Source organism: Echinops telfairi, unplaced genomic scaffold (genome assembly GCF_000313985.2).
Source record: "Echinops telfairi isolate 266 unplaced genomic scaffold, ASM31398v2 ScPeMD7_2291;HRSCAF=2852, whole genome shotgun sequence".
Classification (NCBI taxonomy): Eukaryota; Metazoa; Chordata; class Mammalia; order Afrosoricida; family Tenrecidae; genus Echinops; species Echinops telfairi.
In genome coordinates, this window is record NW_022106189.1 from 31,847,773 (window position 1) to 31,873,790 (window position 26,018).

Below are 26,018 nucleotides of genomic sequence, written 5' to 3' on the forward strand. Positions count from 1 at the left end.
TTTAATTAACAATTTTAAAAGTATTCTTAAATTATTTCCACTTTCCATTGTTATATTCAGTGATAGCTGGTAAGATTCTTTGCTTATGCTTTTTTTAACATCATTTATTATTGTAGCTTGCTGTAGGTTTGCCCTGCTGTAATTTGACCTTTAGTAATGGGCGTCTTTCTTTGGGAACATATTTTCCTCTTCAACTGAACAACTTGAGGACGTCTACATGGCAAACATTTTAAATATCCTGTGATGCTTTGTACCTAGTAAAAGGTTCTTTGATGTGGAAATGTTACATTTTTAGGTTAAAACATTTGTTTTGCTTCCCTTATGCCAGAAATCAGTAAACATGTGTACATTTGTCTGTGAGGCGAGGGCTTGCTTTACATCCTGAAGATTATTTTAATCCAGTGTTTTCTCCTCGGGTTAAGATTACATTTTTGTCTCACAAGAGCAAACTGTTCATCCTTAGCTACGTGTTGAAATTGATAAATAGTTTTTAAAAAGGCATTTGTTCTAATGGCAAATTTGCGTTAATAGCAAATTTGAAGAATTAACACTTGCGGAATTACTATGCTCACATACAGTATCCAGAGAGAAAGATCGTATACTAATGAATGAGGAATTTTTATTAAAGTATTTGTAAAAATTAGGAGCCATTTTTCACTGGATTATATTATGAATGCTAGGCATATTTCTGTCAGTTACATGAGGAAAGGGAAACTAGAGCTGTAAAAATGTATCTGCGTTCCTGACCGAGCTTTTCTGGTGTGTGTAGCCATTTTTTACTGTGCATTTTTATGTGGTCCCTGCATGTCAATTTTCTACCAAATATAGACAATGTGTTTGTGCTACAACAAAAATGTGCATATTATTAGAGTGATATCATGTGGTGTTGGGTACTTTGCTCTGTAAAGTTAGAAGCAAGCATAACGTCAAGCAAGTTCATAGAAAGATTGTGTGTGCACTAGAAAAACATGAAAATGTATTTAGGATTTTAAATACACAGACTGCACCCCAGTGCTGAAGGGTGAGTAAGAACAAAGTGAAAGGAGCATAGATCGATCACTAGATAGTGTTAAGACATCAAAATACTGTTGAAGTAATGGGTTGGAATTATCACTGACTTTAATGTTATCTTTATTTTTAATCAGATGCCCTGGGTGGTACAAACAATTATGTGCTTGCCTACTAACCTTTTTTGACTATGCATATTCATCCATAGGTGCCTCAGAAGAAAGGCCTGGTGATCTGTTTCTTAAAAATCACAGTGGTAGGAACCTTGGGGAGCAGATGCACAAAGGATTACCATGAGCCAGAATCAACTCAGTGACAATTGTTTAGTTACTTTGATTTGAGTTTTCAATCCCTTCAAGAGTACCATTGCTCCAGTGGGAAGACAGGCAAAATAGAAACTTCCTATGACAATGATAATAGTGGATGTGCTGTCAAATTTTTATTTACTTTTTGGTGTATGAAAAGGGAGGCAAAGTACAAGTAGTCTGCTGTGTAGATTTCTAGAGATAAATTTAATTGCTGTCTCCAGGTAGTCTTCAGTGTTACAAAATCATCCTATTCTGTAGATAATTTATGTTTAATGCTTTATATATCCCAGGCCCAATTGACCAATTTGCTTCTAGTTTCTTACTAAATTTTATTCCATAAAGTTAGTATTAGGGTTATTACTTTCAGAGTTTGATGAGTTAGAGGTTGAGACTTAATTTTGCATCAGCGAACATCCTTAACTATTTACTGAAGGAGGGACCTTCCCCGTTGTTAACTGATGGTTTCTAAAATTACTTTCCTAATTCACTTTTCAATTCGGTTGCACGTATTTAAAAAGGAATTCTATTATTTACTCAAGAACATGTCCTTAAAAAACGTAAACATAAAAATATGTTTCTGTAAAACATAGAGGTCCCTGTCATTGGCACCTGGAAATAGAACAACTATTTGTACTCCTCATTTCCTGATTCACCAGAACAGAGCGGTGACAGAGGAAATACATCTCAACTCAAAGAACATTGAAAAATAGGTAACTTGGACTATCTAATCAGGTGTGGTACCTCCCAGTTTGGGGTTAATTATATACAGAACTTTAAATGAACATACTTAACTATATATCCCTTTCCAGGGACGTTTGTTATTGGCTGTCTTCCTTACAAAAACATCTTAAAGGGGCTCAAGTGGAAAGTAGATGTTTTGAGAATGATGATGGCAACAAATGTGCAAATGTGCTTGACACAATGGATGTATGTATGGATTATGATAAACGTATGAACCACCAATAAAATGATTTTTTTAATCTTAAAATGCAAACCCAAAATGTTCAGAAGGTTGTGTAGGATTTTTTAAAAAAATAAAACTCTGAAAGGTTTGCATATTCTATTAGAGTTTAAGGAAAATTTCCAAACAAAAATGTTGTCTAAAATTTATCTGAAGAAATATTTATATATGATATGACCCACACTAGTTTACCATATAAGAAGATTAGTAGTCATCCCAAGGAGGAATTAAATAGTCAGCAGACCAAAGCCCCAAATTATTTCAGTCTAGCTTAGTGGGCCGGGCTTGTGTATATGTAAAAGTGTGAAAGCTAATACTTTTGTATATAAGTAATAGATATCCAAGTTAGAATTTGATTGAGACCTAGCAAAATACCATATTTTGCCAGTGTGTGTGTGAATTCACTATAAAAGGCCGTAATTTCTTAATTCTGACATTTTCACTACTGTGGACAAGTTCCAAAGGTACCTGATTTGGGGTTTATTTGGACTTAGTCCACAACTCAGAGGTTTAAAAGGAAATGTCTCCAGTCGACTGCCCAGTAGTAATATGAGACCCTCAGAAAAGATATTTCTCCAGCTTTTGTTGATTTGGTCGGGGTTTGGGGTTGAAATGGAGAAGTTAGATGGGCAATGAACTGAACCCGGGGAGCCTCGGTGGCGCTTTGGGTCGGCTGCTTACCACAAGGTCAGCAGTTCCCGTTCACCAGCCACTCTCCTGCATGAAAAAGATGAGACAGCTTGCCCCCATAATCAGGCAGTTCTGCTAGTAGGCAGTTCTCTCCAAGTTGCCATCAGCTCAAGGTCAGTGGATTTTCCGAAAGCCACACTTGTTCTTTTTTAAATCAGAAAACACTGAAATCCATCTTAGAAGTGGTTGCATTGCTCCTGACAAAGGGTTTAGCTCCCTTGTTGAGGACACTTCCCCCCCTTACTGCCTGGCAAGAAGAAAAGCGAATTTTGCAGAGCTGAGTAATAAGGCAACAAGGGGGAATTATTGGAAATGCTGCCACAGCAAATCCCAGGAATTGTAACTCAAATGTGTGTTTTGATGTTCTGCTCCTTAATGCATTCCAAATCACTCCTCTCAACTCTTCAGGGAGGGGGGCAAAAAAAGTATAAAGAGGCTTGGTGGATTTCCTGCTTTTAAGGGAAAAAATAACATCCTGCTTTTGTTGAGGGAGGGGATGAAGATCAGGTTGGCTTGTATGCCATCTTTCACCTTTTACAGTTGGTTTTTAAAGAGATTACATCATGCTCCCACTGATCTTTCTGATGTTTCCCTCCTCCATATTTTCAACACAGCAGCCAGAGTGATGCTGTTAAAATACAAGCCAGATCACTTACTCCTCAGCTGAAAGCCACCCAATGGCTGCCCACTCAGTGTCCTTGCCATGACCCTCTGGCCCGACACAATCTGGTCCGCCATTACTTCTGGGCTCCATTTCTATGCACCTTCCTTGCTCACACTATTCTCTAGCTAGTCCACCTGCCCCTGCCCGCCCTCCTACCCCCAGTCCTGTGAGTCTTTGAGTTCACATGTCTTCTTTTTTGTTTTTAGATTTTTAAATTTTATTATTGTTTTCACATGTCTTCTTAATGAGGCTTATTGTAGCCACCTTAGGTAGCCTTGCTAACTGAGCCCCTGACGGCAGGCACTCCCTTTCCCCTACTGCCTTTCTATTTTCCATGACATAATTTATTTTTAAAAATTAGTATTCATATAGTTGACTTTTCTTCCCTTTATGATACATGGTTCTGTGAACTTTAACGCATGTGGAAATCTCCATAACCATCATCACAAGATTCAGAACAGTTCCTTGACTCTAAAAATGCTATAAGGGGTTGTACTAACCCCTTATAATCATGCGCCCCTCAGCCCCCAACACCAGGCCACCACTGATCTTTCGGTAGGACTGCAAGGGTCCTGGAGAGCCTGTCACCACAGGTAGCCAAAACCAGAGAAGAAGTTGATTTGAGAAATTCTAAGTTTATTCCTACAAGCTCTTGAAGAAGGAATACAGCCAGGTTTCTCCTCTGAAGTGTTTCAGAGTTTAGTTCTGAGCCCTCAAGTTAATATACAAGAAACAGGTTTTTTACAATGTCACAAGAGGCACTTGACACTCCAAGCAGGCAGGTTCTAAAATGATCATTAGGAAATTGTCTATATCTGCATTTCTCCAGGAGCCATTGGATCACCAGTCACTGAAACTTCGTGTGTCTTAGTTTATCCAAATTGGGGTGATGTTTCATGTCTGACTACTTATCTTACCTTATTGACCTCCTTCCCAAGTTGGAACATCCCTACTGATTAAGCTTAAAAGGAATTTTTACTGTAAGGGAGTGGACTGTTATATTTTGGATTTTTAATAAAGTAAATCTCCAATTATGTTATATTTCCATATAACAATCTTTTCTGTGTAGTATTGCCTTCTCAAGAATGCCATATAAATGGACTCATATATATATATAGTATGTAACCATGGCTTGTTTTGTTTTCCAAAAATTCATGCGTATGTAACCTTCTTAGTCCATATGCCCTTGACATTCATCCAAGTTGCTGAGTATGTCAGTAGTTCATTCCTTTTTATTGCTGCGTAGTATTCTGTTATATGGATGCATCATGGTTTGTTTGTTTATTTATTCAACCACTGAAGGACATTTGGGCTGTTTTGAGATTTTGGCTATTTTGAAGAGCGCTGCTAAAAACATTCTTGAAAAGGTGTAAATGTGCATATAAGTGCTCATTTATTAAAGCCCTGATGGTACAGTAGTTAAGCACTCATGCACTAACCAAAAAGATCAGTGTTTTGAACAGCTCCATACTTGATGATCTGCTCCAGTAATTAGATCACAGTTCAGGGGCTGTTCCCTGTCCTATAGTGTCACCAAGTCAGAATTGACTCATTAGCACGTAACAATAGAATTTAATTTACCGATTGATTACATTTTTTATTATTTAGTGTCTTATTCACTGAAGTACTAGTCTTAAGTGCCTGAAGCAGTTAGCAGCACATGTCGTGGTGGTGTCCGGAACCATCAAGTTGATTCCAATTCATGGTAACCCCATGTACAACAGGATGAAACATTATCCTGCCCTGAGCCATCCTCACAGTTGATATATTTCAGCTCATTGCTGCAGCCAGAGTTAGCTGTGACTTCTCTTTTACAGTCATGTCTCACCATCAAACTTAGGTCCTGAAAGCTTCATGCTATCTGTGTCTTTATAGCCAACTCTACTTTGAACAGTTCTTTCCTGGTCAGATTTTGAATGACTTCCAGCCTGAAAGACTCGTCTTCTAGCACTATATCCCACAATGTTCCTCTGCTGTTCATAAGATTTTCAGTGGCTAGTTACTCAGAAGTGAACCACCCACTCCATCCCCAAGCAACTAGGAAACTTGGCCTAAAAGACGCCAGCCAGTTGGGAATGTAAAAGGCTAATTTTTAGTAGAAGTAAAGCAGCACCTCCCACGTGTTTTTGGCGATCATATCAGACTTCTGACTTGGGAGAGACATGGTGAGGTTGAGGAGAAGCCTCTTGGGAGAATACTTTGGCAGTGATATCAGAATGCCAATACTAATCTTTCCCACTAAAGATAACCTGAAAGCAGACTTGGTCCCATAAAGCATAACATCATCATTCTTCCCACATTAGTCGGTTTCATTTCAGTTACGCTCTTAGTGAAAAGAGAAGAGTGTAAGTTAGAGATAGAGGGGAAGTAATGATGAATATGAGAGTTTATAAGGGTTGATCAGTTTACCAAAATATGTGTCTGTAGCCAATAGGCATTGCCTGCACTGGGCAGCATCTTTTGAATAAGCTGGTAAACGCCACATACATCGTATTCACTTTAAACTCCGATGCAGCTAAGGCCCTAAGCCAGGGCAGCTCTGTACTTTGTTAAAATTCAAGTACCTCACTGTAAACCCTATTCATTAGATTGTGGAATTCAGTAAACACCAGTCAGATCTTGGATCCTATCCAGTGCACAAAAGTTTTTGAAGGTTCAACAAGGTTTTGTTTTAAGGTGGTACCGTATTCAAAGTTTGAGGAAAACTTTAAGATAAGTTTGTTTCCTCGTTAAAATTTTTTAAAATAAATGGCATGTACTCTTAATGATTTAAAATAAACAAAACTATATTTTTGCAACCCTACATATATGTACTACTGATATTTTTATGAGCAACCTTTTAGACATCTCTCCAGTGTGTGTATACATGCTTTTGTCCTTCTAAATGGAGAAGAGGCCGTAGTGATGCTTAGAGTATGGGGTTGAATCCCCTTATATTTTCAATAAGAAAGATCAGTACATGTAAGAAAGAAAATTAACTTCAGCATCTAAACAGCCAGAACACTCTGCAAACATTAGTGCTTAAATATTTTGAGGATTATCTTTAATTACTGGGAGAAATTAAATAATTCTGCAATATATCTGCTCTGGGTTGTCAGCCAGGTATCTGGGTAGACTCTGTGGGAGACCCACCTGGGCGGATCTTAATATTTGAGTAAAACAGAAAACTTACTAACTTCCTACCTTTCTCAAGTAAATTAGAAACATATCCACAGATTGCCAGCTATTTTGGGGGTCTTGGTCTAATTAGATGGAAGTATGGGCTTGGGAAGAAACTAGGAGAAATGTGACCAATTCAAGTGAAATTTACTGTTTCTTTAATATGGCCACCTGACAGGTTGTATGCAAGGAGCCTCGGTGGCATAGTGAGTTTTGCATTGGGCTGCTACCTACAAGGTCAGCAGTTCGACTCCACCAGCCTCTGAGGGTGAGGCTTTATACACCCCTAAGATTTACAGCCGCAGTAACCCAAAGGGGCAGTTCTATTCTACCCTGTAGGGTCACTATGCATTGAAATCTGCTCAATGCCCATGTGTTTGGAGTTTATAGGTTGTGTGTGCCAGGTTTTCTATTAAAATTCTTGTGCAGAATCAATTCAGTGATGCTACCATGGCTGATTAAATGTATAAGGAGATCATTAAGAATCATTTTCTAACCTCTATAAATTCAATAGTAGTCAATTTAGATGTCTTTCATTGCCCGTAGCTGGTAGCCCAATAGGTGTACGCTGCCTTAAATGTTCCAAAAGCATGTCTTTGCTCTTGGCAATGACTGGAAACTAGGAATTTCTGCCAAAGTTCTTGTGATCTAATCCTCTCTTGAAAGCACAAAGCTGAAGCATGCATTGAAATTCTCGAGTCAGCAGCTCAGGGAATATAGTGATTGTGTCCTGCTTATTTTTCTAAGATGAAAAAAAAAAACCCTCCTTGGTGACCTGAAGCAGCTGTCCTTCACTGCCTCCACCCAGAACAACATGGAATATAACTAAGCATTGTAAGTGTGTGGCACACACAACTACATGCAAGCTATATCAAAATGCATGCTGGCATTAGCATTTAATAAATTTTTTTGTATGTTTAATTTCAGCAGATCTTATTTAATAACTTAAAAATAAAGTCACCTCTTCTAATCATTTTGATTTCAACAAAATATTTTATAGTGAATACCTATGTTTTAAGAAGCATATTAAAAAAAAGCATGTCCTGATTTTTTGTCTTTTAGACTGGATAACCTATAGGTTAGTCAGTTTCATAAGCTTTTATAGCTTCTAGCGCTATAGGAGATTCTATATCTGCTATTATTTAATAATGATCATAACTTTTTAGTTTAAATGCTCATCATGCATTTAATTTATGCTTAAGGATTTACCGTGTTGGAATTTGAGAAAGAGGGAGAGAGGTAAATTCCTGATGGAATTTCTTGAAGTTGGCAGAGGTGATCATGACTGATTCATATACATTCACCTGTTTATTAACATCTGTCAGAGTTGACTCAATGGCAGAGAATATTTGAAATAAGGGTGTTGTGCCTTGAATGGCCAAAGTTGCCAATATTGACTAGGGTAAAAAAAAATGTGTTGTTGTTTTAAAGGATACTTTCAATGGGCCTTAAAAAGAAAAAGCAAAAATACTAACCTCCTCCTTTGCCTTGGTTTGTGTTCATAGTCAAGTTCATCCGGGAAGTGACGCCCTTTATCAAGAAACCATCGTTAGTATCGGATCTGCCATGGGAGGGCGCTGCTCCCCAGTCCCCAAACTTCAGTGGCAGTGAGGACTCCGGTTCACCCAAACACCAGAACAGCACTAAGGACAGGAAAGTCATCCCTCTCAAAATGTGCTTTGCTGCTAGAAACCTAAGCATGCCGGATCTGGAAAACAGGTGAGCTGTACCTAAGGAGAACATCGGGCTTACAGCTTTGAACCTTAAGAGCTTGTGGTGGTATTATGCCACTCTTATGACTAAATGGTTCAGGGAAATAGCAGTCTAACAGGAAAGGATTATTTTTAGAATTCAATGTTTAAATACACACACATATATGGGTAGAAATGTTTGAAATGGCACGGAAGAAACAACAGTGGGAATGAAATGGGATTTGTGGGTAGAAAGAAAGAGAGTGCTACTACTATTCACTTGGTATCTTTGTTTGGTTTCTGTTGTTTTTGTTTCGTTTTATTGTTACTGTAAACATGTGTTACTTCATAATTGAATTAAAAATTGTTAAAATATCGCCACTCTCACCACTGTTCCTGAAGGGATCATCCGTCCTATACTCCCTGTGTTTCCATTTCCTATCTGTACCAGTATACGGGAGGGTAGAGGGAGGATAGGGTGGAAAGGGGCAACCGATTACAGGGATCTACATATAACCTCCTCCCTGGGGGTCGGACAACAGAAAATTGGGTGAAGGAAGACATCAGACAGTGTAAGATATGACAAAATAATAATTTCTAAATTATCAGGGGTTCATGAGGGAAAGGGGGCGGAGAAGGAGGGGGAAAAATGAGGAGCTGATACCAGGGGCTTACGTGGAGAGCAAATGTTTTGAGAATGATGAGGGCAGCGAATGTACAAATGTGCTTGACACAAATGATGTATGTATGGATTGTAATAAGAGTTGCATGAGCCCCTAATAAAATGATTAAAAAGGAAAAAAATGTTAAAATACTTATTATACATGCACATATCTCTTTAGTTGAAAATTTCTTATAGCAGAGTCAAAGATGCACATTTTAAATCTGACTGAATCAGTAGTGTGACCTTGACTAGTAGCATCTCTTGACCTCAGCTTCTTCACTTATAAAATGATGGTGTGTATTAGATAATTTCTAACATTCTTCAAGGTATATAACTGTTTGGGTTCTATGACTTCGTTTCACCAACACCGTGAAATAGTCCTGGTAGATCTAGTGTTAGCTGGAGATTCTAAAACCAAAACCAAATCCACTGCTATCGAGTCAGTCCCAACTCATATGGAGCCTATGGGACAGTGAAGACCTGCCCTGCGGACTCTCTAGACTATAAATCTTTACGGGGATAGGAAACCTCATCTTTGTCCCATGGAATGGCTGGCGGTTTCAAATTGCTGACCTTGCGTAATCCACACCCCCATCAGGGCTCCTATAGTTGGAGATTAGGAAAGGGATGGTGGGGAAAAGTTTAAAAACTTGTCTGAAGAAATAGAGCTTAAAAGGCATGGTTGAAAACAGACCTTTTATAAGATGCTTACACTTTTGAGGTTGCCTCTAATTTTTATGCACTGCTGGATAGGACAGAGTACAGAAGATGAGGGACCGTCTTAATCATTTAAGGGCATAGATGAGTTACAACTCCGTCCTCCCTTCCATCAAGTCAGTTATGCCTCTCAGTGACTCTAAGGAAGGAGTAGAATTACCCCATAGCATTTTTGAGGCTGTAAATCTTTACAGAAACAGACAGCCTCATCTTTCTCCCAAAGAGCAGATAGTGGGTTTGAACCACTGGCCTTAAGGTTAGTAGCACAACACTGTACCACTGGGGCTCCTTAATACATGTCCTACTCTGTAATAAATGTGTGGTGTGCCACAGACTAAATGAGATCATACATGTGAGGGAGCCTCCTCCTGCAGAACTTCAAGCACATATAGTGGGTGCTCAAAAAAACAGTAGCCTAGAAAAGTTTTCACGGAAACCTGTTTATCTCTTTTATAAAATTATATTCTGATATATTTGGATTGCTTTTTTTTTAAAGTATGAGACATTTTAGAAATATACATTTCTTTCTGAAATGTTCTACAACCAATCAACGGATGCCTGGTTAATTCATTCCAACTCATGCATATCTAAATGCAGTGTGGCTTTATATTTAGTGAATTTCCATATTCTTTCATAAAGTAAGTATGTAGTTTGTAAAGCAAACCATCGCTGCCTCTTAAATCCAGATTCACATATTTTGTCTTCAAATGGGTTGCATTTATATACTCTTTGTTCTGTGGAATGTTGATATTTTTAAAAGTTAGCTTGTAAGGAGCATAGGAAGGAACTCTGGTGGCATAACCGTAAGGTCAACAGTTTGAACCCAGCAGCTACTACATGTAAGAAAGATGAGGATTTCCACTCCTGTGAAGATTGGAAATTCACAGGAGGTGGTTCTACTTGGTCCTATAGAGTTGTTATGAGCTGGAATCAACTTGATGGCAGTGAGTTTGGGAGCGGGGCATGGTTGAGGTGCCAAAAAGAAGGAAATGAAAACAAAATAGGACTGAGAGACAATGTGATATGGAAGAACAAATATAACCTAGTTTGTCAACTGACTGTCAGGCTGAGGAAAGTATTCAGGCTAACTTTCTTCATTATAAAGTCATTTCTGAGACTAGGTCCCCATTAATTCTGATGTAGTTGGGTATTGGGAAAAAGGACCAAGTCTTAAAAGGTTTCTGTAGAACCCCCTAGAGTTGTAGGGAGTGGGGAACTGAGGAAAGAGGAAGGTGACAGAACTTGACCTACTTAAAGTTGTACTATTTTACCATCTAGATAGAAGATGTCTTTTAGAGCCAGCACTTTGGCCATTGTTAGAAGTTGGGGGCAGGATCCTCTATGACATACCTTAACACAGAAAACATCTGGTGGGTAGTCAGCTTTAAAGTAAGTCTCCAGAGCCAGGTGGGGAGGATAGTTTGGGCCATGATAGTTGTGGCCCACCCAACTTTCCTGTACATGAGACCAACGTGTAGTGTATGTCAGAGGAAGGTCATTGATGATCCAGACGAGTGTGGGGAAATTTGTGTCTAGACCTCATTGAAATACTGACATTTCAAATTGATTTGCTGTTTGTAAACTGTACATTAGAAGGTAGTCAAGGTTATTCCTCGGATGATATCACTTCACTTGTCTTCCAGTGTGCTTTCTAGAGAAAAAGAGAAGCAGTGGAATTACGAGTTGGCAGGGATCATGCATAACTGAGGGTGCACCCAGGGGACTATGTATCTGTCCTTTTGTGTCTTGGAAAGAAACTGGTTTAAAACCATTGTCTGATCAAACTTCTGTTATGAGAGAACTAGTGAAAGTTAGGATGATGGGCTCTAACTTTGACCAAGCTATTGGTTTTCCATAAACCTGAGTTTTCTTCCATTGGAGGGGAGATTATACAAGGATTAAGTGAGAAAATGATTGTAAAATCGGCATAATAGGCTTTCAATATATCATCATTATTATAAGTGCTGTTAGTGCCCTGATGATCGTAAAAAAAACTCCTTAATGTCTTTGTCCTGTTTTCTCTATCTGTAAAGTAGACATCATAATGCCAGCCTGGCTGCATCCTTTAGAACTATTTCAAAGACTAAATGCTTGCAAAATCACTTGGCCCTCTTTAGTCCTCACACAGAGCTCAGCTCCGCCAGAGGAAATGGCCTTACAGGTGGCTTGGCCGCAGCAGTTACACCGAGGGGAAAGTGATGCAAGTAGGAACAGCAAAGTGTATTTCATTAGCATGTCTGTCTCCAAGACACATCTCAAATTACAATTTTGTGTAACTGAGCATATTTCTTCTCCAAAATCTTACATCTAATTCCACATAGAAATTTTTTTTTAATCATTTTATTAGGGGCTCATACAACTCTTATCACAATCCATACACACATCAATTGTGTAAAGCGCATTTGTACATTCATTGCCCTCATCATTCTCAAAACATTTCCTCTCCACCTAAACCCCCGGTATTAGGTCCTCATTTTTCCCCTCCCTCCCCGCTCCCCCCTCCCTCATGAGCCCTTGATAATTTATAAATTGTTATTTTGTCATATCTTGCCCTGCCCGACGTCTCCCTTCACCGACTTTTCGGTTGTCCGTCCCCAAGGGAGGAGGTCACATGTAGATCCTTGTAATTGGTTCCCTCTTTCCTATCCACTCTCCCTCTACCCTCCCTGTTTCGCCACTCACACCACTGGTCCTGTAGGGCTTATCCGCCCTGGATTCCCTGTATTTTCAGTTCCTATCTGTACCAGTGTACATTCTCTGGTCTAGCCAGACTTGCAAGGTTGAATTCGAGTCATGGTAGTGGGAGCAGGGAGGAAACATTTAGGAACTAGAGGAAAGTTGTATTTTTCATCGTTGTTACATCGCACCCTAACTGGTTTGTCTCCTCCCCGAGACCCCTCTGCAAGGGGATCTCCAGTGGCCTTCTAATGGGCTTTGGGTCTCCACTCCGCACTCCCCCCATCATTCACTATGGTAAGATTTTTTTTGTTCTGATGATGCCTTATACCTGATCCCTTCAACACCTCGTGGTTGCATAGGCTTTCTTTGCCACGTTTGCATATGCACTCATTTGTCTTCAGTGATCCATTCTACACCTCGTGATCACACAGGCTGATATGTTGTTCCATGTGGGCTTTGTTGCTTCTGAGCTAGATGGCTGCTTGTTTACCTTCAAGCTTTTAAGACCCCAGACGCTATATTTTTTGATAGCCGGGCACCATCAGCTTTCTTCACCACATTTGCTTATTCACCTGCTTTGTCTTCAGCGGTTGTGTCGGGAAGGTGAGCATCATAGAATGCCAATTTAATAGAAGAAAGTATTCTTGCATTGAGAGAGTACTCCACATAGAAACTTTGAGCTAGAAATAGGCTTTAAAAAAAGAAAGAAGCTTAACATGTTCTCTAATCTAGAAAATACTCTTGGATCTGGTTTTTCAAAACTTGAGGTAAACATCCAATGGTCCATCATTCATGGTTTTCCCCCCTGATATTTTATTATGAAAGATTTTAAGCATGTATAGCAAAGTCAGAGACTTTTACCTTCAACATCTACATTTTGCTATACACCTAATTCCTCACTTATCAACTCATTTTCTGGCCTTTCACATTTAGACAGTAGCAAAAACTCGATCCACCTCTCTAAAGTTTTAACAACTAGGACTGGCAGTAATAGGCATCAAGGTCTGAAGTGAGAGTAACTGGCCGTGATGGTTAAGTGTTAACTTGACTGGGCCATGATTCTCAGTGGGCTAGCAATTCTGTAATATTTTCATTTGGCACTTATATATCCTCCCTTTTGTGATCTCGTGATCATCCTCCTTTTTCAGATAATGCTAATTTTCTCCTAATCTGATGTTTGGAACCTAACTATGTTGATAGGTGAGAAATTGGTATATTGTACTGATTTATCAAAGATCCATCTTAATTATTTTTGATGCATTTCAAAGTGAAGTACAGATATCAGTTTACTTTCCTCCAAATATTTAAGCATCCATATAAATGAGTTCAATATTTCTTTATACTTCTTTCTTTTGATGTGATATTTGCTTACAATGAAATGCAGAAATCATAAGTTTTAACATATGCTTACTATTCTATAACCCAGGCCTTTCATGATATAGAATATAAGCATTACCCTATTGTGAGTCATCCTTCATCAAGAGTAATAGAAAGACTTCACTTTCTCACCCCGAAACTTACTTGACATAAGAAGGAAATGTCCTATTTTTCATGTTTTACATCTTTGATTGGCTCCCCCATCTAGAGCTGAGAAAAAGTGCTGAGCACCAAACTTCGTCGAGAAAAGAAGACATCTACTCCTTTCCCCAACCTTGAGTTTTCAGAAACTCACTAGATGCTTTTGATAGTTATAAGTGTTTCATTCTGGAAAGTCAAAGCTAAATAAATAATGATGAAGTCCAGGGAGGGAACCTGAGCCCCGGCCTTAGCAAACAGCATTGTGGGCAGGGTAGACTTTAGCAAGAACAAGATGTTCCTAAGCACAGTTTTCCGGAAATGTAAATCAGTTTCCTTTGGCCTGGTTCATCTTCACACTGGCTAGTTTCCATGTAAAATAGAAATTTTGACTTTCTGACAAAACTATATGATGATTATTACTTAAGCGATCACTGAAGTATGTCAAAACGTAAAAAGGTTAAGTAGGCTAGATTAGAGAATCTATGCTCGCGTATGTGTACTTCACCATTGATCGAATTCATCTGGTCAAAATATTTATTTTTCAGGAAGCTTCAGTGGTTTGACTAGAGGCCAATGTTCTTCATATTGTAGCTGCTTCTTTCTCCCATGGGCTCTAAAACTGACTAGCAGACTGCCTCCCTATTTTTTATTAACAGAATAATTTTTGTTGTTGCTGTTCTAAAAGACATAGACTTCAGAAATTACTCTGTACCCATTACCAGATTTAGAGACTTCTACCACAGCACAATCTTCTAGATTCTGAGATCATGAATCCTATTTTGGGGTTTATTTTCTGTGACTGCTTACTTAAGTTGATGTCTTATTTCACAATCCCTTTGTGAGAAACACTACCCAAATTTTCCCTTGTGGAAAACCAATGGCCCTAGCCTGGACACTAACTTCATGCTTATTTTCATCATTCTTCAGCCTCGTGATCTCCATATGCACCACCTTTTATCGTTCTAATTTTATCACAGACATATTTCTCATGGAATTACTAATACAAATACGTTCAGGAGTTAGGCTGTGTTGAAGGAGACAGCCCTGTGAGAGTGCCCCAGGAGCTGTATGCCGTGAGAGGCTTCATAAGGTGAAGTTTGTGTGCCTAGAGAAGGATAAACTGATTCCTGTCTTTAGTGCTAAGTAGGTCAGTGGGAGGAGGGAGGGGACTTTCTCGTCATGGTTCTGGGACTGAACTTTTAGCATGTGTGGAAAGGATGTTAAGCTGGTTGCAGTGCCAAAGGCACCAGGTGGAATCAACAGCCCCTGGAGGAAAATGAGGAGCCTGGTGTTGGCCCTCTCCCACCCAGTTCCGTGAGCTGAGGGTGGATCTTTGGCTGAGGTGAAGGTCGGAAAGTCACTGGCTGCTGGGAATGGGGAATAACCTTGTTCCTTATTCCCCTTTTCCAAGGTGCCTTCAGTCCCTCAGCCTCTGAGAGTTTCCGTAGCATTGCCTGGGGTTTGGTTCTCTTCACTCCTCAGGGATTCCATGGTCTTAGTTCAGCAAACTCACACACATCCTCTGCTTTCCAATTCCCAAAGTTGTTAGGCAGTCATTCTTCTCCCTGAACTTGTAGGCTTCAGCTTCCTGACAGCCCTTTCGCCTGTGGTTGTAGTGGGGCTTCAGGGAGGAACAAGACTAGATGTGTGCCTTCAATTGCCATCTCATCCAGGAAGTCCTAGAAAATACCTTTTCTTTAAGATTAGTCTAAAGTGTAAAATAATTTGCCTTAGCTCTATTTATGCATTACTTAATCTGGTATTATACTTTGTAGATAACTACTTATCAAATAAATTCACTCTAATGTTTAGCTACTTAAATGATTTTTTGAATAGTTCCTCACACTTATTAACTCATCAGAATGATGAGATGATTCTCCATATCTTTTCATGCAGTGTTTTGCTATAGGATGTGTTGAGTATTTTAAGTCTTCCTGTAACAAATGGATAAAACTAAAGCCAGATGCATTGCCATCAAGTCAGTTCCAACTCCTAGTGACTCTATAGGACAGAGTAGAGCTGCTCTTATGGGTTTCTGAACTGTACATTTTTGTGGAAGTATAAAGCTGCTTATTTCTCCTTTGGAATGGCTGGTGGATTCAAACAGCTGACTGTGCAGTTAGAAACCCAACCTGCGCGCCTTCTCCAACTCAAAGCAACCTTCGATAGGGGTTCTGATACTGTGTTATCTTTATGATAGCCAACAGCCTCAACTTTCTCCCAAGGAGCTGCTGGTGGTTTTGAACCATCAACCTTACAGTTAGCAGTCTAACACTAGGCAGCACCACCAGGACTCCTTAGGTTCATCTTTTAAAAATAATAATAATAAATAATAATAGCAGTTTTATTGGGACATGATCCACATGTCATACAATTTAATAGTTCAGTCATATTAAGAATAGTTGTGCAATCATTATCACAGTCAATTTTAGACTATTTTCTTTTTCTTTATTCTTTGTTATTCTCATTTCCTCCTCAACCTCCTCTGCCATATCCCCAAGAAATCATTAATCCAGTTACTATCTGTGTAGACTCACCCATCAGTGATTTCATATATGAAAAAACATTCAAAAACAAAAAGAAGCAAACAAAGCTAACAACAGTAACAAAATGAAATAGAGAAAAGCCTCAATCGAAAAGAAAAGAAAACACATTAAAAACTAGAACAATTGTAAAATGTGTCAAAAGGGAAATCAAATGATAAGGTATTACATTTAACCTAGCTACATGTGTCGTAATCCACTTTCCAATGCACTCTGCATGATAGCAAGGCTACTCACACCCCTGATTCATGTTCAGTGGGAGGGCCAGGAAGGGCCTGAGTAGGTGTATAGGGTAGGTAAATGTATACAGTAGTGTGACAGTCCGAGACCCAACTTGGTATGTGGGCCCAGCAGGTTGTGCTCCCTTGTGCTTTGCTTCTGTCTCCAGAGAGCCTTTAGGCCTAGGGACTCCTCATCTCTGGAGAAGGCACCTCCCCAGGCCTTGTTTCCCACTCTGTACTGTGGTGATTGACTCCATCAGTACTCCTCCACAAAGAACAGTCCGTAGGTCTCTTACGTGTCAAAAGGTATCCCCTAAACAAATTGAGGGACTGCTGAATGAGACACAGTCTAGCTGTGTTCTTTACTACAGGACTTGTCAGAACCTCTCTCGAGTTGGAAGTGGCCTCCAGGGGATCTTAGGGTACTGTGTAGCCCTCTTCAAATAGGTTTCAAGGTGGAACCCTTTTTTCTCAGCACCTCACAGTCTGAGAGGTATGACCTCTAAGGCTCTCTGGATTTGTGCTGCCTACCGTGATGGCCACAAGTCACTTGTGACTGCCTAGATTTACATTAAGCAAAATTACATTCCCCACATCCCCAATACTCAATAATGGTATGTGGCCAGCAGCTAACAAATTGTACATCCCACATCCAGGGTGCCCCCAGCAGCTCGGAAAGCTTGATTGGACTTATATTTGAAGATTTGAAATACTAGATTCTTCAAAACCAGGAACCTTGATGGTGCTCTGGTTAAGGCGCTGGGCTTCTCACCAAGGGTGGTTAGCAGTTTGAACCCCCCGGCATTTCTGTGTGAGAAATATGGGGCAGTCTGGTCCCATAAAAATAAAGAGAGAGAGCTTTGGAATCCCACTGAGGCAGTTCTGTGCTGCCCACGTTGGTCCCTAAGAGCTGGAATCAACTTGGTGACAGCGGGTTTCGTCTCTATCAAACCGGATGCTAGATCCTGTGAAAACACTGCCTCCTTTTCTGATTTTTCAGGCAAGCACTTCATAGTAGGCATCATAGCCCTTCACACATTTTTGTAACTTGGAATTGTGTGTTTATTAACTGTCCAGTTTTTTTGGTTAGCCCTGATTAGACCATAAACTCAGTACTGGTAGAGGCTATGCCTTTTTTCCCCACTCCCCACCACAAAACCTGGCATATAGTAGGTGTTCAACAATGTTTTTATAAAGAGTAAATCCTTATACAGGTCTCTGTTTTCTTCGCACAGTGGAAATATCAGTTCATTATTTGGCAGTAGTGGTTTGTTTTATTTTAATCTGAAGAAGCCTCTTTACCAGTTTAAAGAGCAAGTCGTTTTCCAGACCATCCCTCACACGTGTTTCTTGTCCTTGATGATAATCAGTGTAACAGCCCTTCTCCTTCCTCCCTGTAGTTCCCCTTTCTATTCCTCCTGCGTTCCTGGGTTTTCTATTCCTCTGCTTTCCTAACTCGGGAGGCCTTCTGAATTTTGGCCTTGGGCAGATGCTACTGCCTCTTGATCTCAAGGAGGTGATTATTCCAAAGAGTGTGTCCCTCACTCCTGTTTTTGTTCCCTTTATAAGCCTGTGTTATTTGGCAATTGAGCCGTGGGGATAAGTTGCATTCCATGCCTGAAGGGTGACTAAGGGCCATAGTCTCAGGGCCTCTTGCTCTGTCTGACCAGTAAGCCTGGTGTTTTGTTTTGTTTTGTTTTGGTTGGCTGGTTCTTTGACTTTTGAGTTTTCTTCCACATTTCTCTCCTACTCTATTCTGGAATCTTTTAATGTGGTCCTTTCAGAGCAGTTGGCGGCACCATCTAGCCCATCTGCTTCCAGGCTCTCAGGTAGAGACTGATGTTTGTGTGGTCCATTAGCCCATTGGACTCATTTGTGTCCATGTGTCTTTCAATTTTCTTCCCTCTGCTTTCCTCCAGACAGGGAGAAATCAATAGTTGGACCTTAGATGTCTGCTTACAAGCTTTGAAGACTCTAGTCACTACTCACCAAAGAAAGAACATTGTTTTTTGTGAACTATGTTACACACACAATTGACCTCGGTATACCCTGAGACTATAATCCTGAGCCCCCGGGCCCAGCAATTTATCCCCTCAAGTTGTTTGGTTATGGTTAAGAGGTTTCCGGAACTTTGCCCCCTGTGCGTTCTACTGTAGTCTTGAATATGCTGGCAGCATGGCCCCAAATCTATGCATTATTTAAATAAAGAATTTTTAACATATCAATTCTTCACAATTTGTCTATAAGGTTCCACATGTCTGTGTTCTGTTTTGATAGCAAGATGAAATGTTCTACTCGAGACTGAACAACAAACAGGTCATGACATTGACACAGCAGACCCAGCATTTAGTCTTTCTGGTGATTATCTTCACACACGTGGTTTTCTTTGGAAATGAACTCTAGGGAACTGAGAGGAAGTACCTCTATTCTAGGAATGTAAAAAGTCAAGAGGAATTGGAGTAGTGTAAGTAGAAACCCAGGCAAGTTGGATAACTTCTGATCTAGCTCACCTTTTTTTTTTTCTTTCTTTCTTTCTTTTTCCACACAGATTGATAGAGCTGCATTCTCCTGACAGCAGGAACACCTTGATCCTCCGGTGCAAAGATACGGCCACAGCCCACTCCTGGTTCGTAGCTATCCACACCAACATAATGGCTCTCCTCCCACAGGTGTTGGCTGAACTCAATGCCATGCTTGGTGCCACCAGTACAGCAGGAGGCAGTAAGGAAGTCAAGCACATTGCCTGGCTGGCAGAACAGGTAGGCTGGGAGGCAGGCCTGGCTCTTGCCTGGTCCCCATTCAGATCCAGGTAGATTTCCCGTTTCATATTTCTGTAGTGTTTTATCTTGCAGTTAGGGCCTAGTTATCTAATCTGTAGGTAATTACGTTTGTTTATGTTTCTTGTTTCGCTTGCTTTTCTCCCTGCCTTTCTTTTAGCTACTTCTTGCTAGTTATCCTTTCCAGCAGAAGATTGACTCTCTATGGTAATCACCATCAAACAAAAGAAAAATGATTTCACTGCGATCAAGTTGATACCAACTCATAATGACCCTATAGGGCAGGGTAGAACTGTCCCTTTGGGTTTCTGAGACTGTGTGTCTTAACAGGAGCAGTCTTTCTTCTGAGGAGCAGCTGGTGGTTTCAGACTGCCTACTTTGAGGATCACAGCCCAATGGGTAACCACTGTGCCACCAGGGAGCCCTAGTGGTATGGTGGTTATGCATTAGGCTGTACACCTTTGAATTAGCAGTTTGAAACCACCAGCTGTTCCTGGTGAGAAAGTTGAGCTTTCTACTCCTGTAAAGAATTAGAGTTTCCAGAAGCCCTCAGGGGCAGTACTACCTTGAGCTATAGGGCAGCAATGAGTTGGAATTGACTTCGATGACAGTGAGTTTAATCACCATCACAGTATAAGTGAAAAAAGGTTCTCATTACGATTTCTTCCCTGGAGGAAGTCCACCTACCTACCCAACTTCCCTTGAGTTGATTCCAGCCCAGAGCGACCCTCTAGGGTTTCTGAGGCTGTATATCTTTCTCTCTCACTGCTGTCGAGTCCATTCTGACTTACAGTGACCCTGTAGGACAGAGTAGAAGTGCCCATATGGTTTCTGAGACGAACTCCTATGGTCAGCAGTCCAGTGCATATCATGCAGTACCACCAGGGTTCCTTCCCTTAATGAAAAGGAGGTAATGGTAATCATTTTAGATCAGCAATTGGCAAATGTTTTCTCTAAGGGACCAGATAATTTCAGTTCCTCGACTCTGTCGCTAGAGCAAGCAAAAAGCTGTTGACAATATGAAAATGAGTAGTCCTGGCTGTGTCCCAATAAAATTTTACTTAGGACTAAAGATGATAGGCCAGATTTGGCCCAAGTGCCCTAGCTTGTCAGTCTCTGCTCTCAACTATCAGGAAAATTTCCAGAGGCAGCTCTAGGACACATTAAGCCTACAAAGTATTGGCCGTGCCACCGGGCAGGTGTCCAGTTCCCCTCCTTAGCTCAAGGGCTAAAGAAACAGGAAGACCTGCGTGTGAATTAGGTGAGGAGTAAGGAAACATCTAGAGTCAGAAGGGAGACCAAAAGTGACATGTGGAATTAGAGCATTTCTTTCTGCTTTCCTTTTGGGTCCTTCCCAGAGGGAGTTGAGAGAAGAAGGTAGGACTGGGGATTCATGAATGCTGAAACACTGGCTCTTTTTTGAAAAATGCTGCTTTAGAACTTTGAGAAAGTTTAACATCTCTTTGAATCCTAGTTGAACCTTTGTGTAGCTGCAAAGGTCCAGAGATTGGACTACATCACTGGACTCCCAAGTGTCAAAATCAATCCAGGGAGAATTTTATTCTTTCCTTTTTGTTTTTGTTGTGTGTGAAATAATTTCCCAGCATTGGCCCTCAACTCCCCTCACTCCCGCCAAGTGTTCATTTGGTAGGTCTATGGTTGGGATGAGCTCTAGTGACTTAGGGTTTACGCATTGGACTGCTAACTGCAAGGTCAGCAGTTTGAAACCACCAGCTGCTCAGTGGGAAGATGTTTTCTATTCCCATAAAGAGTTACAGTCTCAGAAACCAAGAGGGGCAGTTCTACCCTGTCCGTAGGGTCGCTATGAGTTGAATTGACGCGATGACAGTCTGGTTTGGTTTTATGGTAGGACCTGATCATTTACTTTGGTAGTTCCCCAGGTGCTTGAGCTGTGGGGCCAGTGTTGGAATTCACTAGTCCTCTTTTTTCCTCCAGCTCTGAAATTTTTTGAACTTCTCAAGTAACGAACACAGCTAGTACCACATTTTTAACCCTGAACCATAACTAGAATATGCAGAGAAGAAACTGATGACAACTTCATTCTAACTTGGAAACTTTACCGTTTTTATCTGTGCTTATCATCATGCATATGTTACTGCATGCTAGTCAGAAAACTGGGTTGAGGGTCAACTGTTCTTCTGTGCCTTGGCAGTGTTAGAAATCCTTGTGACTACATTGTAGCATATTCAGTTGGCTCAAAAGTCAAAGTAAAAAGTTAATGCATCTTTCTCCCAGGCAGATGGCCAGTTTTATTTTTTGTGCAGACTCCTCTGAACATTTCTTTATGCAAATATCAATGTTTATTTTTTAAGATCGTATACAATATATGCTATTCTATACGTTGCCCTCCTCTTCTCCATTAAACTGTACATCTGAAGATCTTTCCAAATCAGTACAGAAGACTACTTAATTCTTTTTTATTTTTTAAAGAGTATGGACTCTATTCCATTATATGGTTCTAGTTAATAATCGCTCCCTGCAATGTTGTTGTTCAACTGCTTTCCAGTTGCGAACGGAGATGACTAGACTTAGAGCTTGTTCTGTCACCTGTGCTCCCTGGACCCCTTAGCTCCAGCAGACACCCAGGAAACCCATTTTACCTGAATGCACTGGGTCCTTGAGAGTCTTCTGATAGTGAGCAGTAAAACGTTGGTTTGTAAGGGATTCATTCCAAAACTGTACATCAGATCTTGAGTTTGAATAGTGAAGTGTTTATAGAGTAAAGGCTGTTTCTCTGCCTGTTGGATAAATTCCCAGAAGTGCTGGGTCACCATCACAAGCTGCTGTATGAACTAGAATGAGTGGCATAAAACTACAAACTTTCATCTCACACAGCTTTTCTCTTCTGAGAGTCTAGTAGCAGCTAAGCTAGGAGGTTCCAGCCCCAATTCTCCCATGAGTTTCAGTCTGTCTTTCAGACAAAGAGCTAGTGAAGCAGGGGCTTGACCAGGGTTGGTGGATCTACTTGCACAAAGATTCACTTGGCTGTTCATGGAGGCCTCAGTCCCTCATCATACATGCCTTGCCACAGGGCTGCCTACGTGTCTTCCTGACATGACAGCTGATTGTCCCCATGCGTGATCTAGTGAGAAAACAAGAAGAAAGCTACAGGACCTTTTATGACCAGCTCTTAGAAGACAAACACCATCATAGCTGCTTTCTTCTTTTCATTAAAAGCAAGTCAGTAAGTCCAGGATATATCCAAGGAGAAGAAATTTAAATTCCACCTTTTGAGGAGAAGAGTGTGGACATATTTTAAAACTACCACAAAGAGTGTACACATAGAGTTGTAAAAGAAAAGAAAAGAGTGTACACAGTTATGATTCAGAGGAATATACCCCTTCCCTCCCCCCTGAGGAATATTTTCTTATACTCACCAGCAATGTATGACAGTTGCCACACTTCACATGAACTTGATTTGAGCTGGGATACGTAAAGAAAGGAAGAAGGAGAAAAATAAAGTCACTAGTTTATCACGATCTTCCTTTTATGGTTTTATTTACGCTTGTGTCAGAAAACTATTTGTGTTAGAGACTATTTTCCCCAAATCCTTATTGCCTTCAGGCAACTTGGCCTGTTACTGTTAATAAGTAGGTGCTCAGTAGTGAGTTGTTTTGTTTGTTTTTCCCTTTGCCCAATCATTCCTCTTTATCCATGGATTTCCTATTTGCAAATTTGTCTACTTTCAAAAATGCATGTGTATTTGGTGCTCATTCATAGCCATGGACAGAGCAGTTACAACTTTTTTCCCTGAGATTCCCAGCTGTAGAACAAGATGACACTGCCGTCTTGTTGCAGTGCTCATCCTGTAAGCAGTGTCTTTTACTGGTCTACTGAGTATCACATGTGTTACATTTTTGTGCTTTATGAAGTGATTTTCCAGTTTAACTTGGGCCCCAACCATGGTGCAGAGGTGCTAGCTGGGGACCTCAGCACAAGGAGGCAGGGAGGTGCCTTAAAGAGAAAACACATGCTAGGTTCAGGCATGATTTAAGAGTTACAGAACTCTTGGCCCTGAGTTGAATTGTTAACAAATCAAAAATATTTATTACATAATGTGTCTTGGAACAGAAACATATGTAAAGCAAGATTGTGTACTGATTACTTGATAAGCATTCAGCCGAGGTTTGCAGAATCCAGTCGTGAGTTTCCCAGGGAGCATCGGTTCTGTCTTCACTAATTCAGCATCCACAGGACTTTATAAACCATTACTACAGCAGCAGCAGACAATGAAAGAGTGAAACAGATTACTACTTAGAAGGTACTGTCCAAGACCAGGAGGTCAAGGTTGGGACAGAATAGCAAGCGGAGAAATTGGAACCTCTTTTAAAATCACACCAAAGTATGGTTTCTTTTATTTTCACTTTTTGAAGTAGTAGTTTGGGTTCCCCAAGTCAGATCTCAGTGTTAAAAAATGTTCAAACAAGGCTTGATACTGTTTCCTGGGGTGTTACAGAATGAGCTTTTGTAGCTGATGAAAGTTGGACTAGACAAGCACCAAAGCCCTTTCTAACTCCTGAGATTGTTTCATTCTGTGAATATGAAAACAACCAAGAAAATTTGGGATCACGTAACCAGAGGTAACATTCCCTAAAGAGCTTGCAAAATGAAACTATTCCAGTTACACTATGAAGTGTTTGACATTTGAGGCATATTAAATTTAAGGAAGGATAATTCATTTACCACTAAATGATCTCTCCTCAATTTATCTTTTTGTTATTTTATGTTGTCATAAATTGATTTTGCTTAAATTGGATAACATATTACAGAAGTAGCTGCTTATTAAATTGTCTGCATAGAAATGTTTCTCCTTTAATGATACTAGTTTTCATATGATTGATAGATCACCTTTGGTTATGTTTCTAAAAGGAATGTTCTCTGAGTCTCCAAATGGGGACACACACATTATTTCTAGATTCATGTTTTGAAGCATTTGGGTGTTGAGCAGAAAGCCCTGAGAGCCCAAGAGATGTTTTATTTCACCCCTTCCTGCTTTATCCCTGATGGTTCCCAAGTTGTGTAAAGACCCAAAGTCCGAACATAGACATTAAATCAGCATTTGTGGAATGGTTTCTTTGATTCCTGCTATTTTCTTTCTTGGTTATTAAATAAATACCAGAAGTACGTTGCCTTTCAAAAGATTTACAGGGTTAAGGCCTCAAGGGAATACATAACAGTTGTTAAATATTTTGTCATCTTTTCTGTCCAGTTTTCTTTATTGTTGTTACATGCCATCTTGTCAGTCCTGATTCATCAGAATGAAACTACCCAGTCGTGCGCCATCCTCACAATTGTTAGGTTTGAGCTCATTGTTATAGCAACTGTGTCAATCCATCCCACCTAGTGTCTTCCCCTTTTCCCCGCTGCCCTTGCACTCTACAAAGCATGATGTCTTTTCCAGGGACTGATCTCTCCTGGTAGCATGTCCAAAATAAATGAGACCAGGTCTCACTGTCTTCCCTTCTAAGGAACATTCTGGATGCACTTCTTCTGGGACAGATCTCTTTGCTCTGGCAGTGTGTGGTATATTCAATAGTCTTCTCCAACACCGTAATTCAGAGACACCAATTCTTCTCTGATCTTCATTATCCAACTTTCATATGCATATGAGGCGATTGAAGAAAACATGGTTTGAATCAGATGCACCTTAGGCCTCAAAGTGATTTCTTGCTCTTCGACGCTTTAAAGAGGTCTTTTTTTTTTTTAAAGAGGTCTTGTGCTGCAGAGTGACTAAGTGCTTCATCATTTTGTTGACACATTTCAATTGATATTCCATCAATTCTTGGAGCGTGTTTCCTTCCTTCTCTCCAAAACAATATTTGGAAAAGGCTTTTGTCGACAGCTATATTTCTTAAAACACAAACTCTAACATTAATATCTCTTTTTCCTCTAGCCTCAGTAGTAGAGCCCAGGGCTGCCTATCCTAATACCACAACCAAGCACACACACTTTATTTAGCAGGCAGCATTTCGACTCCTGTGAAAACAAACGCTCATCTTAGATAAGGCAAATAGACAGAAAGGATGACTAAGTTGGGTTTCATTTTTCCCCGATGGCAGCTGTTTTAAAACAACAAAAAACAAAACAAAGAGGCTATCAAGGAAAAGTCTGCTGATTGTCCATTAACACCAAAGTTGCCGTGGAGAGATCTGAGGGGCCGGCCCCAATCCCAACTACGTGGACACCTGCCCCTCCCCCCAGAAGAATTTGTTTCATAGGACAACACTGAATCTGCAGCTCCAGGAGAGGGACATGTCTGATCAGAGCACAAGGGAGCAAATGAAGAGGGAGGAAGAGAGAGTGGAGCACATCCTTGCCCACCAAGCCTTGAGGACGATATTCCTGCTCAGAGCAGCCAATCCACAGAGAAGACTGTATGGCCAGCCCCACTATGAGA

General features: G+C 40.3%; 1 protein-coding gene across 1 annotated transcript in view; it reads left to right on the forward strand.

Annotated features, from left to right (window-relative positions):
- Window positions 1–26,018, forward strand: part of SNTB2 (syntrophin beta 2) — a 70,200-nt gene that overhangs the window by 10,570 nt on the left and 33,612 nt on the right. Inside the window, exons 2-3 of the mRNA XM_045293919.1 lie at window positions 8,296–8,509; window positions 19,372–19,582. Of these exons, the coding sequence (XP_045149854.1) occupies window positions 8,296–8,509; window positions 19,372–19,582 (425 nt within the window). The remainder of the gene's footprint in view (window positions 1–8,295; window positions 8,510–19,371; window positions 19,583–26,018) is intronic.